The sequence below is a fragment of the Erpetoichthys calabaricus genome, chromosome 5, assembly GCF_900747795.2.
Source record: "Erpetoichthys calabaricus chromosome 5, fErpCal1.3, whole genome shotgun sequence".
Taxonomy (NCBI): domain Eukaryota; kingdom Metazoa; phylum Chordata; class Cladistia; order Polypteriformes; family Polypteridae; genus Erpetoichthys; species Erpetoichthys calabaricus.
The window spans coordinates 188,132,230-188,150,230 of NC_041398.2; the positions used below are offsets into that span (position 1 = coordinate 188,132,230).

The window sequence follows — 18,001 nt, forward strand, 5'->3', positions numbered from 1 at the left end:
CTGATGAACTGCTTGTTAAAAGCAGCACCTACAGAAAAGTTCATGTATTACTGAAGTGTAACTGTAATTTGTAATTTGAAGTAACTACAAACAGCAACCAATTGATGCAAAGGACCTTCAAGGTAAATATGGTCTTAAAGAATAAAATATTGTAAAATCCCAAAATGTCAACAGACACATATAAACAATATAGAAATTGTGCTGTATATTAACGGAAAAGAACAAACCAGTTGAGTGTTGATTCTAAGATGTGAAGTATCTTGAGAGAATAGTCTTTGCAACACAAACCAGAGAGTCAAAAAAAGACACAAAACATAGTGGACATAGCTCCTAGAAGGTCTGTAAATCAGAAAATACATCACATTGTGCCTGCCAACCATCATTGTCAAAATACAGCTTAGCTTTAGACAGGTAGATATTACAGCACAACAGAGCAGGAGACTGAGGTATCTGTCAGAGAAAGAAGACATTTCAAGGGAAATATAAATGGGGCTGGACTGTTTGCATTGCAATCCAATAAAGAAAATCACAAGCCATACTTTGAATATGTAAAAAAAATGGTCTCCCATTGAAGAATATGAAATGTAGAACATCTTACTGTTTTATTTCAATACTTCAACTAAAGAGTTGTTAGAGTGTGCCACAAAATGAGTCTGAGACAGAAAAAGGTTTGGGGCAGCCACCCATATAATCTCAAATCCTTGGCTGCAAAGTTGTAATGAACAAAACGGTAGCACTGAAGTGCATACAATCAAGTCCAAGATCAGACTGAGGAATAAGGACAAAGGGCAGGGTTTTAAAGGGGAAGACAGGAAGTGAGGTCATAAGGATCAGGGATGTGTTCATTCTCCATTGGTTCGGGCCCGGACGTGACGTCAGAGGAGCCGGAGCCAGTAAGGACTCCTTCCATTGGCTCGGTCCCGGAAATGATGTCACGAGAGTCAGGTGGAGTCTCCCGGGAATGGTCTGCAGGCAAGAAAGAAAAAGAGTCAGTGCACTCTGCCACCTCCCGGCACCTCTCAGTACTGCCGTCACTCAAGCCCTTTAGCTGCCTCCCATGCGCACGTGTGTGACAAGTGTAACGAGTAAATCAGTGTCAAGGGCAAAAGTAAATACAACTGTTTATATTTTAGACTTCTTGGTTTTCAAAAATGATGCCTCTGTTTTTCTGGATTGATATTGTACATGCAGCCTAAATTTAGAATGTTTTAGTATTTGTAAGTTATATATTTTTACCATTATTTTGGTAATGTCATTTCAACATTTTGTAAGGTATTTTTTTTCATTGAGATACTCCATTGTTGTGCATTTGTTTGAATTGGCATCACCATTTTGTACTTGTAGTTTTCATGACCATCTTCCATTTCGTGTATCTGGTCATTATGATGTTACATGGGTGCTAGGCACTTGATGCTCTGCTATGGTACCATTAACATCACAAAATTCATATTACAAAAGATAATCCAGATAGGATTGAAAGACTATTTTAAATAACTACCAAAAACATTGTGAAAGGATCCTATGCTTAGTAAAACAACATGTCAAATTTGCAAAAATATATCCCAGAATATAAAACTTTATTTTTTAGAGAAGGTTTAAACGTATTATTTTTAAAAAGCTATTTCTTTGTGTAGTAGTACCAATGAAGTTGAAAAGCAAACTAATTTCCAAAGTTCACAACAGGCAGTGGGTAATAGTACAATTTTAAAACATTAGCCTGTTGCTTGTTTTGGTGGCCTACACTATTTGAGGATGTTGAAAGTGAGCAAGTGTAACAGTTGTGTAGCATGCTGATGTTTCAGTGCACATTACACCATGGTTATTCTGTCTGTCATAGCTGCTAGAGAACCTCAACAACTTAATTTAAATAGTAAATAATGGAATTCTAATTGCAGTAGATCACAGTTTCTTTATATGAAGATTTGAGTATGTGCACCTAAGGTATTTTTTGTTTATTGTTAGTAGATGTGCAAAATAAGTCATGTTGAATCACTAACTGAGTAATTTGATTGTAGCCCCATTATTGCTTTATTAATTTTAGTTTTATTTTTCTTATTTATTTTTAAATCTAACAGTTTAATGGAAGTTTTAGGGAGAGAAAAATAAATGACTGTTTAGCGTAATGTTCATTTTACTTCTTATGTAATAATATTTACCATTTTTTTTCAATATTAGTGCTTCTTTATGTCAGCATCTTGTTTCTACAGGATATGACACTTCCAAATCTGTTATAAGGAGGATCAATGGAGGGATCCCACTTACTCCATTTCCACTGAGTTTAACAAAGTAAAGTCTGTATTACTGTATAAATGGAAATTCCAAGGCTTTTTACTTTACCAAATGATGAATTAGCCTAGTAGCTCAGTTTGTCTGTTTGGAACAATTATATACTGTAAATAGACATGAATTTTGCTTAACTAGAAGAATCATAACGCACCCTCTACAGCTCTCTAGGAAAACAATGTGTTATCTAAAACTAGAAAAAATGAAATTTTCTTTATTTGTAACAGTTTTTTTTTTAATTTGGAAAAGTTTATCGGTGTTATTCTATATTAAGTCTGCTGGGAACCCTGCCTATTTTTTTGTTTCATTTCTGGTGTTTTAATTAACATGAGGAATTGTAATGGTCTGTAACAGTGAAAACATACTGTATACATGTCTCATTGAGTACATAATTCTTCTTTAATATCTGACTTAATTATTTTTAAAAATAATACAATTACCACTCTGCAGTCCACTGAAATGCAAATTTTAAAATTGATATATAATGTCACACCTTTCAGATGTTTTTTAAAGTCTTGTATCTGCAGTTGATGCCTCAAGCTGGCTTCTGGAAATCCCTACCATAATGAACAGATTAATATTAATAACTCTGTGCAGTGTAATGCCTAAAGCAGGAGGCTGCTATCAACATTGATGTTTAGACCTTGTTAGAAGTATTTTATAAAGAACAACTGTAAAGATGTCTTTATTATATAAAGGAAATAATAATTTTGACTCCTCTTAATCATAAACATTAAAATGAAGGCTCCAGTGATGCTAGTGTATTCAGAAAGCCATTAGTTAATTAGTTAGTTAATACTAAAGTACACAAAATAAAAAAGAAGCAAATATACTTTTAAAAAGAGAATAAAATTCATTTTCAAATCTTTTTTGTGTTTTTTTTACATCAAAAAATTTAGCCAGAACTTTAATGGCTTGATGCAAGAATGAGTTAAGTTGTCAAAAAACATGCACTCTTGTGTTGTAATTAATTCTAATATAAGATGGATTCATTTTTTCTGTATCATTTTACTACTGAAACGAATTCATCAAATCGTGTATTTAGCATCTTTGTGGGGTTGATTTAAAAAACTACTGCAATGCAGTAGACATATATGAAATAATTAACCACATTCATTGTTACTTTTCATATATTTTCAGCATAAAAATGTTTGCTATTCAGAGCTAGAGTGTGGAAAAAAAAGTAAGGAAAAAACCTTTTGTGGGAAACAGTACGATAGAGCATATTTTAATTCTTTAATTTGTCCCTAAAGGAGGTTCAATTTCAAGTCATGTTTATATCATGCTGAAAGACCTTTTTTCTATGGCTGTGATGGCTTCATCCTAGGTTTTAGATCATTAATTCTGCTGCATCATTAATGCATTCCCCCCCAAACGCTTGGGGAAGAAGTTATTTGATGTTTTATTTAAAACTTTCAAGAGGATTGTAGAGATTTCTTTGGAGTTCACATCTTTGACTGTTGCACTAGACATGCTGACAGAACTGATTCTTGCATTGTACAGTGTTTGAATTTGTGTGACTTGGTGAGTGTGTGAATGCGTGGGCGGGTATGTACTGCATATGTTTGTGTGCTCTAAATGGGCTTTATATTGCTCCTACGCTCTTGAATACTAAAGTTGTTAGGCTATGTAATTTATTTTGTATGATTTATAATTACAGAACAATTTAAGGATCAGTGTGAGAAAAATATACAGTACAATACCCCTTATCATTTAATAGCTAAATACAGTTTTTTGGGAAAAAAATGAATAAAAAAGTAGACTTCAATCATTAAATCTGTACTTCTTTCTACAGAAATGTCTTCATTTTCATTTAATTGTGGAGTTTTATGCATAGTGAGTGTTAGTGAACTTTTGAAGTTTTGAAAGCTTGTTTAGAGCCTTCTTTATTGAATGTATTAAATGTATACAGGTTTCTCTTTAAAATCATAGCTATAAGATGTTTTGGTAATAAGTTTATAATTAAATTATATTAATTATTTTCTAATATCAAATTGAAATATACTGGTACTTGGTTTTGTAGCAATTTGCTCCAGGTCACTAGAATGCAGACAAACAAAGTGTGTGCACAAAAAGACTCAGATGTGTGAAATACATGAAACATTTACTGTGTGAGGCTAAGGGAATCTCAGGTGTGTTATAAATGGAGAAACTTATGGTTGTATAGCACAAACAAACTTTAGTGGATGAAAAATATGAATTTTGTGTGAAACAAAGAAAAATGTTTGTGACCAATCAGGTGTACACACACTGAGCTCCAGAAAACAACCGCACAAAACTGGACATTTACAGAAACTACTGACTTTATTAGACAAACCCTATCTTTTTATGTTGCACCTTTGACTGCCTCCTTCTTAGGCTGAGTAAGCTCTAACCAACACTTTTACTCCAACTCTGAATTCCAATGGATAAGGAACAGAAAGTTCCTTTAAATCCCAAACCAGCAGTAACTTTGATACACCAAGAGCGTAGCCTAGAAAGGTTGTGCCACCAGGCAATGAAAGGTCTGGGATATAAAGAAGAGTCAAAATAACAAAGCAAATGTCAAAATTAGGAGATCAAAGAGTATTAAGCATCAAAGCCTAAGCATGAACTAAAGTTGAAGTCTAAAGAAAAATAGACGGGAGTTCAAAAACCAAGAGCTTAAAGAAGAACATGGACACAGTTCGTTATATTCTTTTAACAATCCACAAATACTTGGACAAGGAAGTAACACCAGGGATTGACCTTACACCCCGTGACCCCTGACATCACTCTGTTCCTGATGGCTGGCATTGCCGCTAGCAGTTGTCAAATAAAACCATTTAAAATGGCATCTCCTGAATGAAAACATAATAGCACTGAAAGAATGCAAAATAAATAATAAATACTGCAAAATATTACAGAACCTTCAGAATTGATTCAATTATCCTCAGAACACAGAAATTGGGGATCAAAGCAAAATCACTAATAATCATGAGAGAAAACACTTTCATTTGAGACAAAGTCTCTGCAAGATGTTAAGCCCATTTCCCTCAATGCCCTGATAGGGTCACCCTCCTGAACTACAATTTCCAAGCAACATGACTGGCATGAAAACTGGATCCACCAGAAAAAGTTGCTGCCATTGTGTAGCCCAGGGGAATACATTGCCATAATTAGTTTTTCTCATGTTCTTCCATTATTTCACCCTCAAGTCAAGGAGAGTTGCCAGCAATCAACCTGAACAGGTCACCCCACATTTTATAAACCCCATTACAGTAAAGCACAAGAAGCATAGGCACACACAATAAGGTGATAAGCTCACCATATATCTAACCTTTAGAGTATCAGGAGTGTTATAAGAAAACAATTACATTTTTAAAATCATTTTGTTTGGAGTAATTCTAGTATTTTTGTCTTTGAGGTAGCAAAATGCTTTGACATAGATCTAGACTTTTTGCCATTTTCCCTTAACCTTTACCCTTGTGTTTCCCCTCACTCAAATACACTGCTTACAAAAAAAGCACGATTTATTTCCTATCCTTGATAAAAATGTTTAATTGTTTCTCCAACAAATTTTAAAGAAGTTACTGATTATAAACAACACTTTTGTAAAAAAAAAAAAAAAGTGATCTAGTGGTCACTTTTTGAATGACTAAGTTGTGAGACCAGTTAGTTTTTAGATTCTTTGAATGCACTAGATAATGAAGGGGAACTTTATCAGTGCAAGGGATATTTATTTGTTTTCTGTTGTGTTTTGTAATGCTGGGGCTCCACTATTAACTTAGATTTTGGTTATGGTGTGGATTCTGTGTCTTTAAAGCTTTTCTCCTTTTCTGAAACAAATGACACATTAATTGTATTTCATGTTCAGCCTAGATGGAGAGAATCATCTTAGATTACCTTTAAAGTATTGCCAATGAGTTATTTCATTATTTCTTATAAAATGCAGTCTGTCTTATAATCAGTCTGCAGGGGCACAGTGCTTATTTTATAGGTTTATAGAGTCATTATTATCATGTGTACAGAATATTGTGGAATTCTTTCATGCATGTGCTAATCACCATGTACTGTAAGTGTTTCATCATTATTCGTGAGTATAACAACTGCCTTCCTGACCTGAAAAATCTGAGAACATATTTATTATGTCATTGTGAACAGAATATTACAGTTCTTAACATCTATTCACTACTCGACTTCCTTATCTGAAAAATCTTATACATTGCAAACATAATATTACACTTCTATAACTGAGGGTTCATGGGAATTACTAAATGGTGTCTACTTGTACTTTGTAGACTTGAGACTGTGTAGCCCATGATATCTTGAGGAAGGTGTTATAAGTGTATGAGATTCTGAGATACTGTTGTGGACCATTTGGCTCCTGTGTTTGCATAGTGAAAATTTTGTTCCCATACATGCTGTTAAGTCAAGAACATAAAATATGCAAAGAACTCTATGAAGACTGTGACAAGTCCCCTGTTCACAAGTTTTATGGACAGTATATAGAGTATCTAGCTACAGCCAAGGCTTTGTGAGTATTCAGTATAGGACCAGAGAGTTATATTTTTGATGGAGTTTGTGGATAATGAAGTCCTTGTGGCTTCTGCAAACTGTCATCGCCACTGCCCAGCTAAGAATGAAACCCGGATTGTTGTAAATCCACATTAACATATACAAGTAATCTGAAGTTCTTCTTTAGCAAAATGCTCCAAAGTCATTAAATTGCACAAAAATGAGTTAAATGTTATCATCAGCCTCTGTAAATCCGAAAACAAGCATGAAGCCTGTGATAATTTTCTTGTATTTTATAAATATGATTAGTCCTTCTTTTGCTCTGAAGTAAATAACATCCATCCTCCTTTTAAATTCCCGAACTGAGACAGCAATAATTCATGGTACAGTATGAACACTGGCCAGTATGTCACTCGATAACACTATTTTAACATATCTATAGAAGATAACAGGATGCAAACTAAACTGACACTTTATTAATATCTTTCTGTTACTGGATTGCATGCAGCACACTCTTTTCTGCCTGGACGTACAACTGAACTTTGCAAAGCAGTGGTCCATCCGTATGTGCAGTTTTTGCCTTACATCCAGTGCTGCTAGGATAAGTATTTTTACTTCATTAAAACAAGTATTGCATTAGGTTAGTTGTTACTTTAAAAAGTAATCAAAAGTAATCAAAATACCCATTACTCTTTATACATTACCCTGCTGCTCTTGAGATTGTGCTACTGAGTGTAGAACTGTACATTCAGCTTATAAGCATAAATTTAGCAATTTCTGAAATATTGAAATAGATTATTTCAGCCAGGAGAAGGAATAATGAGCTGGCCATTGAATTTGCCTCTGGAAATTTACCTTATGGATGCTTCTATTTATGTCTTCTGAAAGTTTGTGCAAAGTTAACACATGCGCATACTGACCAAGTACAATGGTCATGCACAAACTACAAAATCCCTAAATGTAAACCAGCTAAGGATTTGAATGTCCAAATAATCTGATTACTTGCAGAGTGTTAATCAGTTTTATCAGTGACCGACAACATGGCTTCTCTAAGGGTTTACAAGGCATTTTAGAAACTAGGTTTTTGTGAATAATCAGGTTCATAAAGCACATGTAAACATACTAAATGCTGTAATAATAATAATAATTTATTACATTTATATAGCAATAGAGCATGGTAATAAAGTAAGGGCTAAGTCCTTGGACTAAGTCTTCAATTTAGTTGTCCATCTACATTCCCATCCTTATCTATGGTAACAAGTTCTGGATAGTGACAGAAAGACATTGCAAGTACAGTTGGCCAAAATGAGTTTCTTGTATTGGGATTCTAAGCTAACTTACCCAGGACAGGAAGAGGAGATAAATAAGTAAGGTCTTGGAGAAGAACTGCTGCTTCTCTGGATCAAGAAGAACTATTTCAGGCGGTATGAGCATGTGGTGTGGACATTCTATCTGCCTCCCATAGAAGGTATAACAGATATCACTCACTGATGTAGCCTGGAAATGCAAGGATGTTTCCCAGAAGTACCTGGGGACTGTTGGTGGAGTAGAATGTACCATTTAGAATAAGAGAGTATTGTGATTATGTTATTTTTAACTTCATGAAATTGTGCAAAATGGACCAGGTAAATATATTTTGGATACAATATTTCTTTGAGTAACAAGTAATCTCCTAAAACTAAGCAATGTAGTAATTGCTTTGTAGAGAGTCTTGGTTTATATAACAACAAGTGTATTATTCATTCATTCATTATTCAAAGCTGAATACACTGGTTTCCCGATACAACACAAAGGCATTTTTTAGGCTGCTTATCAATATAAGCTATAATATATGTATGGATGTGTAAAGGGGTGTGCCCTGTGGTGGACTGACAAACCATCAAAAAATAATTGAATTTGTTAATTCAGCTGCTCTGTTGTACGTTGATAGTATTGTTATTAAATGTTTTACTTTTGTTTTACTGAATAACATTTGTGGGTCCATTCCTTGTTACTTTTCAATTGCTGTACAGAAAGTGCTAATAGAAGTACAATGCCTCTTAAATAAGTAGAAGTGCATAGACCACATAAAATGTCAAGCTGCCATTATTACTATATTGGAGCAGTAGTAACTGTATTTTGATTTTTTTCCTCTACAAGGTGATTAAGGCAGTGGAAGAAGGTTATCGTTTACCAGGGCCAATGGACTGTCCAGCAGCTCTCTACCAGCTCATGATGGATTGCTGGCAGAAAGACAGAAACAGTAGGCCCAAATTTGAAGAAATAGTCAGCATATTGGATAAACTTATTCGCAATCCTAGCAGCTTGAAAACTTTAATAAATGCTTCCAATAGGTAAAACACTGTTTATTTACATAAAATATGTTGCTTTATATAAATATATTGTTTTCTAAATATTATTTCACTAGCTCCACAGTATATACAGTATATATGTAAAAGTAAATAAAGTTAATAGACTTCAAATTGTCTTAATTTGTTTGCTAATTGTTGAAATTGCTGTTGTTCTGTGTATTTACTGTAATTGGCTTGTTTATGTATGTAAATGTATGGTTTGTAATTCACTGGTAATATGATACATCTGCAAATATTTACACACTCTCTGAGCCTGTACTCAGTGAGGACTGCTATACAAACTCAATTCTGAAGGTTACTAAGAATTATTATTTCAAGTTTAATGAAAGACCTGGTTTACTTTATGGATTTGGTAGGATACATTGCAAGGAAATTTTACATCAACAATGTAAAAAAAATATATTGTGATTGTAGAAAATTAGAGGAATAATAGTCAAAGTACTCTTTCTATTTGGAGTAACAGACTGGAGAAGCTGAAGTACAAATGGAAATTAAATGAAGGTGATTTAAGGGGAACAGTTGGGGTTGGCACATAGAAAGCAATTTGGTAAACAAAAATATTTTGAATCTTAAAAGTTCAAAATCACATACAGTATTTGAAGAAGAGACTAATTTTCTAATCAGGATAAAATACTAAGATATTTTAGTATAGCTACTAGTTAACTAGACAGGTTTGATGTAGTGAATTGTTTTCTGTCCTAAATTACAAATTGTACATAGATTTTACTAATTTTTGTTACTCCAATTACAAAAAGGTCTCTGCAGTGGACTGGTGTCCTGTCCCGGGATGTTTTATGCCCTTCACCCAGTCCTGCCCTGATAGACTTCAACCTCTGTAACCCGAAATGTATTAAGCAGGATTGAGAAAGTTATTTTTGCTAATTATATAAAATAATTAACCCAAAGTCAGTATTGTTGTTGATACTATTGAGTTTAACCAGTAATTATTTTGTACAGACTGTAATATACGATGCCTGCAAGTCACAATTGGCACAAATGAACCAACTGACTTCATTTTTTTCTTAAATAGTGCAATTCCACCTATAACTTCAAAATATTTTACATGGTGATAAAACTTTTATCATAAAATGTCTTGCATGACAAGCCAGTATTTAGCTAATCTCACCTTCATTAATTAAGCCTTACCTGTGAATTTGCTTTTTGATTGGCCTACGTATGGAAAGATCTTCACCTGGTAACAATGAAGGAGCAGCTGTGGTTTAAAAATCTTAATTTTGTGGCCAGTTTAAGTACACTAAACAGTATTTCTGCCAGCCATGCTTAAACTAGGGATGAGCATGATTAACAGGTGAGTAACCACTAGACGAGTAATAAAATAATATTTGGTAGGCCTAAATTTTATTCCCAAAACTTTATTTTGTGACTGCACTGAACCTTATTTCTTAATACTAATATTAATATATTAATATTAATATTCTTTTAATATTTAAAGCTGCAGACACAACTAGCAGTTCCTTAATGCTTAGTAATCATAAAATAGAAGTCCAACATTTGTTCTGCCTACCCCCTACTAATTTATAGTCATCTGCAGGACTTTTTTTGCTCACTAATCATAATACAATCTGTTCCTAATATAAAGTATCACATTACATCAGCCTTCTTTAATTTGTTCCTGTTTGTAGACATCATTTATAGTCTTATGGTGTTGTAGTGTAGTGTAACTGCCTCACTGTTCCAGGTGAATAGTTCAGATGCCAAACCAGTCACTCTTTGTGTAGAGTTTGCATGTTTTCCTCATGTCTGCATGGAGTTTTGTCCATGTGTTTTGGATTTGCTGCTGTATTCCAAAGATAATAAGGTTTAATTGCAGAGTAACTCTAAATTGGTCTAATACAGTATACATGAGTGTGGAGGTGTTCATGAGAATGCTGTTCAGAAGACTGGTACCGAGTCAAAGATTGGTTTCTGCTTTGCCTCTGATCATTCCAAGTTGCTAGTGTCACCAGTCAATTTGGCAGTGCTCTATATTGCACTTAGGTGAATTTCAGGATACCCAGAGAAAGCCCCTGTGGGCAAGGGACAAGCATGGAAAACAGACACTAATTAGTGACGAGGTTGGGATTAGCCATGAATCAGCAGTTCTAACCAAACATTATAGCATACCACATATCAGACAACTGTAGTTAGTTTTGTATGCCAGTCAGAACAGATTGAATACATCATGCTTAAAAATCAAGCACATAAAACAGAATTAAGTCACCCAAATTAGTTACCTGCGTATTTGAGAAACTTAGAGCTGCAACCAGAGAATAATGCTTGTAAAAAGCACAGGCTTTAGAACCATTTTTAAAATAAAAATAACTTACTGAACACTTCATATGCATTATTAGCACTTTGAGATTGCTAAAATATAAAGTGCAATATAAATAAAATTTATTATTATTATTATTATTATTATTATAAAATACCAGTAATGGCGCACTGCATGATAATGTGCAGTGAATACACTTGACTTGAGCATTCCTAGTTTTCATACTCTTTCTCTGTACGTTTAGCATTCATTTGCTCAGAAGTTGATGCGCTTGATGCTTCCTGAGCAGCTCTTCTTTTCTCCAACCTAGCGGCCCGTTTCTTCTGTTCTTTTGTCGCCATCTTTTCGTGTTAAAACTGATTAAGTCAGTGTTTGTGTTGCAATTACTTATTAAGTTTTCCTTAATTTTTCACTTAAGCTGGCATTTAAATCTTCAACCTGCCTCAAGAATGATTCAAGATATGAAAAGCTAGGGAAAGTGACGGTGGTAGGGATGAGAACGGCGATGCCAAGAGTTGATACTACAATAAAATAAAAATAAAAAAAGGAATAAGCTTGGTAGTCAATCATCATGCTGAAAGCAGATAGTAGATGTCACATAGTATATGTGTATCAAATTTCAGGTCAATAGTTCAAATGGTTTGCGAGCTACAGGTGATTTAAAATCCTGGATAGACAAACGGACAGCCACAGTAGCATACTATATAGGAAGATAAAGAAACAGCTCAATGAAATGACTGTGTCTTTTGCCTCATACAAAAAACACCAATTTTACTATACATTTTCAACTTACTATATTTATTTTTAAAGTTTTTAAGTATTACAATGTTATGAATATGAATTTTTATTTAGCTGTATTTTCTTGGTAGAAATTCACACTTCAAAAAAAAAAGCAATTGATAAAGTAACTGTACAGATTAGCAATTTTCTTAGCTTCCTGTGAATTCACACTAGAATAATCACGTACATGTACCCTGGTTACTTTTATTAAGAGGCAGTGCTTCAAAATGAACAAATTATAAGATTGTAAACTGTGCTCATCTATGACTAACAACATTCTTTCTGCAGGCAAGCTTTGTGCTTTTGTTGTTGCTATGGATTACTTTTCTTGAAAACTAATTACAGCATTTATGTCCAATGTTTGTAATGAATAGCTTTGTTTTGTGTGAGGTGTTACACTCTTGTTAGGTGAATCAGTGATGGGCTAAAGATTAATTCTACTCATTACTTTGATTGTGTACATTGTCTGAGATAATTTCCTAATGAGGTATAGCACATTGCCAAAGATAAAAATAGGACTCTTAGTATTGATTTGTCATCCATCCATCCATTTTCCAACCCGCTAAATCCGAACACAGGGTCAGGGGGGTCTGCTGGAGCCAATCCCAGCCAACACAGGGCACAAGGCAGGAACCAATCCCGGGCAGGGTGCCAACCCACCGCAGTGATTTGTCATTGATTGTTTTGAATATAATTTATTCCTTGTTTATTTCTACAGTTACATAATGATTCCACTTTAAAGTTGTCTTTTATTTGTACATTTTCATTCTAAAGTTAAAACAATGATTTATTGTTAGGGAGCTTAAGGCAACACATTTTACACATTATCTAAAATGTACCTTTTCTGTTCAAGGTAACTTAAAACTGGTGATTTAACAACATGTTTACAATAATTAATCAATCAGATTACTCAACAATCTCTTTTCTGGGCCATATCATATGACACGTGACGTTTGTGTACAGCTAGAAGTTTGATCAAACACCTTAATCACATTAGTCTTATATCTAATAAAAAAAAACAAATGCAATTTCCCCCTCCGAGTATTTTCAGAGTACTGATATAGAAACATCTCCTTTAGTTTGTGAAAATTTTGGTTGCAAAATGTTTCAAAAAGATCACTTATGTTCTCTTAGGAACAATTAAACCTTCCCTGTCAGAAATAGGAATAGACCTTCAAAACGTAAAGGATATCCTTGGTATTTTTCAAGTCAGCCTTATTTTTTCATGATCATGGTGTACATTAATTTGCCATTGGAAATTTTGTTCTAAATTGGAACATTTTTTTACAAAAAAAAATAAAATATAGTGCTTTTGTTTGCAGTTTAAAATGGGGTACTAAAGGCACCAGTTGAAAAATAAAACAAACACTTAAATCTTTCTGAACATGTGTAGTTCTAGGCAACAAAAATTTTGACTTCTGAAAACATGCCTTCCGCATTTCTGGGGTATGATCATGGTAACAAAAGAAATATTGAAAAATTCTTTTTTACATGCTTGGCTCCTTTTTCAGAAGGTAAGACATGTAAGCTTTGTTAACTTGTTCGTTTAAAGGCAACTGTTTTGGGTGGAGTTTTCATGTAAATAAGGATGTAAAACAGCATGAGAACAAGGATGTGTGTGAGAACTTGTCTTGTATCAGCACAAAGCACAACATGAGCTGACTGAGCGAAACAAATATTAAAGTCTTAGTGAATGGAACATTTAAATGTTCTAGCACTAAAGTCTTATTGGCAATGCAGTTTAGCTTCTTCTAGAACTAAGAAAGGTGCCAAAATGCATAGCAGGGCAGAGACAATGTCAGGGATAGGCAAAAACTTAAAAATATCAGATAGAAGTCTAAGGTACCAGTGTGCATCAAAAGCTCAATAGACTCAAGTTGAAAAAGAATAACCAAAACAGGTAAGGTCGTTGAGCTATCTTGATTTGTGCAACCCTAAATGAACTACAACGACATTACTTTTGTATTTTGAATCTAAAGATAAAGTAGTTGCTGTGTAGGGAAAAATAGCATTGGTATAAACAACATGGCAATAGCCAGTCAAGACTAAAAGAACATGATACCCAAAAGAAAAACACACAACAAAATGATGCCATAGTGACGAGGCCTTAATAATAATAATATAATATATTGAGGAGTGCAAAAATATGTAATAAATCTACAAAGAAAACTACAGGTAGTAAACAAGGATTCCAAAACTCAGTTTAGAACAATGCAATTTAGCTGAAAAGCTATATATACTGTGTCATTGTCATAATAACGCTTGTATAAAAAGACAACACGCAAAATTTCAGCTGAAAGCTCACCAACTCCTTTACTTTCACAGATGTATGATACAGTTTGGATTTCTCCATCTGTCCTCACTAACTTTTTGAAGTGTACAGTGCAGTCCATCTTTACTGGTTGAGTAATATCCCGGTATATGGCACCTGCATGGCTCAAGATCATAAAGCACTGAAGACTGCAGTCAACATGGATCATTAACAACACCAAAACAGAAGTCTGTTCTGGACTCCTATAATACAGAGTGTCTTAGAAAGGCACACATAATTAGAATTAAACCATTCCATGCAGTCTCTTTTCTCACTCCTCTCTTCTGATAAATGGTACAGAACCATTCAAGCTTACACCAGTAGCTTTAGGAACAGTTTCTTTCCACAGAGCGTAAGATTACTAAACAGCATCTCATAATAATAATTGCTGTTTATATTGTTACTAGCAAAATACCCGCGCTTCGCAGCGGAGAAGTAGTGTGTTAAAGAGGTTATGAAAAAAAAAAAGGAAACATTTTAAAAATAACGTAACATGATTGTCAATGTAATTGTGTTGTCATTGTTATGAGTGTTGCTGTCTTTTATATATATAATATACACACACACACACATAAACATATATATACATATACATATATATACATATCTACATATACACATATCTACATATATATATACACTAGCAAAATACCCGCGCTTCGCAGCGGAGAAGTAGTGTGTTAAAGAGGTTATGTAAACATATCTATAATAATAAAAGGCAAAGCCCTCACTGACTGACTCACTCACTGACTGACTGACTGACTCATCACTAATTCTCCAATTAGGCTGAAATTTGGCAGGCTCATTCCTTACAGCTTACTTACAAAAGTTAGGCAGGTTTCATTTCGAAATTCAAAGCGTAATGGTCATAACTGGAACATATTTTTTGTCCATACACTGTAATGGAGGAGGCGGAGTCACGTATCGCGTCATCACGCCTCCTACGTAATCACGTGAACTAAAAACAAGGAAGAGATTTACAGCACGAGTCACACGCGGGAACGAAGGTAAATGACGTTAATTTTTGACTGTCTTTTAATACTGTGTAAGCATACATATTAACACATGTGCAATTAAACGTGTGCATTTACGGGGTGATTTCTCAGGCTTAAAAGCTCACCTTTTATCAAACGCGGGAACAAAGGTAACTGACGTTGTTCACTGTCTTTTAATACTGTGTAACCATACATATTAACACATGTGCAATTAAACGTGTGCATTTACGGGGTGATTTCTCAGGCTTAAAAGCTCGCCTTTTACTAAAAAGGTAAATGCAAAACTATTTTCAATCAGTTTATTGAAACGCTCCCGTTAAGGATTGCAATAACATATTCGCGAGATAAAAGAACGAAGTAGGGGGAAATGGAGGAACAGCCGGAAACAGCGAAGAGCAAAAAATTAATTAAACAATTGAGAACGCAGCGAGTGAAGCATACAAGCATGTTCATAAGGGAAACAAAGCACGGTGTAAAACGTAAGTTTAAATTAAGTTTATAGAAACGCTCCCGCTGCGGATTGCAATAACATATTCGCGAGATAAAAGTTTAATGAGAAGACACGAGGTATAAACGAACCACACGCCGTGGCGCAACGTTAAGGGCAACAGTTTCAACCATTCTATGATCTGCTTCTCGCAACTGAAAGACGGCACATGGCGGATGTTAGCCGACTTGCTGACCGCAACGTTAGGGGCTTCAAAAATTAATTAAACAATTGAGAACGCAGCGAGTGAAGCATACAAGCATGTTCATAAGGGAAACAAAGCACGGTGTAAAACGTAAGTTTAAATTAAGTTTATAGAAACGCTCCCGCTGCGGATTGCAATAACATATTCGCGAGATAAAAGTTTAATGAGAAGACACGAGGTATAAACGAACCACACGCCGTGGCGCAACGTTAAGGGCAACAGTTTCAACCATTCTATGATCTGCTTCTCGCAACTGAAAGACGGCACATGGCGGATGTTAGCCACATCTCAGTGCCAACACTTTGCAGACTGTACTTAAAAGACACGCCCTCCTCACTGGACAGTTAAAAAGACCAATCAAACTAACGATGACATCAAGTATTACCCAATCAAAAGTAGGAAAGGAGGCATCTTCATAAAATGCGTGTGGGATGATTTGCATGACACGCTGCTTTAAAAAAAAAATGATAAAAAAAATACGGGATAAATCCCGTCCAGTATTGATTCAAAATGGGACGCGCAATTTCATTCTCAAACGCGGCACGATTCCGTATTTTAAAGGACGGGTGGCAACCCTACAGTAACCACCCATACAATCAGATTGTGATTCAGACTAGGAATGCAATGAATGTAATTACCCCGATCTACATACAAGGCGAAAGTCTTGCAACATTCAAAGATGATGGTTTGGGATAATTAGTACTTATTAAGTACACCATGGCACATAAAAGAGGTTATGAAGCCTTGAACCGAAAAAAGCAACATCTCAGAGATCGTAAAAAAAAAAAAGGAGGTAATGTCGTTTTACTCGCTGTACATTTTAGTCAAACATTACCAGTTATTCCACGAGGGAGACTAGCAGATGAACTCAACGCGTGTTTAAAATCCATGCTTCTCCCACGCTCGGTTATATGTCGCGTGTTCTCGGGTAGGTACACCAAAAAATGTATACATTTAAGCATGTAATGGGCAAACAAAAAATGAGGTATACCCGAAGGCACTGCAGTAGTACTCAATGTAACTTTACTTCTTAAATGTTAATGTTTTACTGTTTAATAATTTATACGCTTCTTATATATTGTTCAAATTCTTTTATCAAAATACCAGTGACCGCGCAATGCACGATAACATGGAGTGAATACACCATACGCATCTGCCCACGGCCGCCCTATTGTGCGCAGATAGGAGTTGATTCTAAAATAAAATAAACATAAAAAGAGTAATACAATCATCACCCATAAAGCGGATAGCAGACGTGATGTATTATATGTGTACCAGATTTCAAGTCAATAGGTGAAACGGTTTGCAAGCTACAGGTCATTTCAAATCCTGGACAGACCAACGAAAAGCCACGGTAGCAAATTATAGAACAAGATTTTACTGTTTAATAATTTATATTTATATGAAATGTGCTTCTTATATATTACTTCATATTCTCATATGATAATGATGTTAATGTTGTTTATATTGATTTCTATGTTATTGTAAGTGCATCTATGTGTGTATATGTATGTAACTATGTATGTATGTGTATATATATATATATATATATATATATATATATATATATATATATATAAAAAATATATATGTGTATATGTATATATAATATATCTGTATATGTGTGTATATGTGTGTGTGTATGTGTATATGTATATATATATATGACAGCAACACTCATAACAATGACAACACAATTACATTGACAATCATGTTACGTTATTTTTAAAATGTTTCCTTTTCTTTTTCATAACCTCTTTAACACACTACTTCTCCGCTGCGAAGCGCGGGTATTTTGCTAGTATATACATAAACATATATACTTATATATACATATCTAC

General features: G+C 34.5%; 1 protein-coding gene across 3 annotated transcripts in view; it reads left to right on the top strand.

Moving 5' to 3' along the window:
• LOC114652109 (ephrin type-A receptor 5) overlaps positions 1–18,001 on the top strand; it is a 426,918-nt gene that overhangs the window by 387,483 nt on the left and 21,434 nt on the right. For all 3 annotated transcript variants that reach the window (XM_051927777.1, XM_028802306.2, XM_028802307.2), the window contains exon 15: positions 8,899–9,092. In XM_051927777.1, the coding sequence (XP_051783737.1) occupies positions 8,899–9,092 (194 nt within the window). The remainder of the gene's footprint in view (positions 1–8,898; positions 9,093–18,001) is intronic.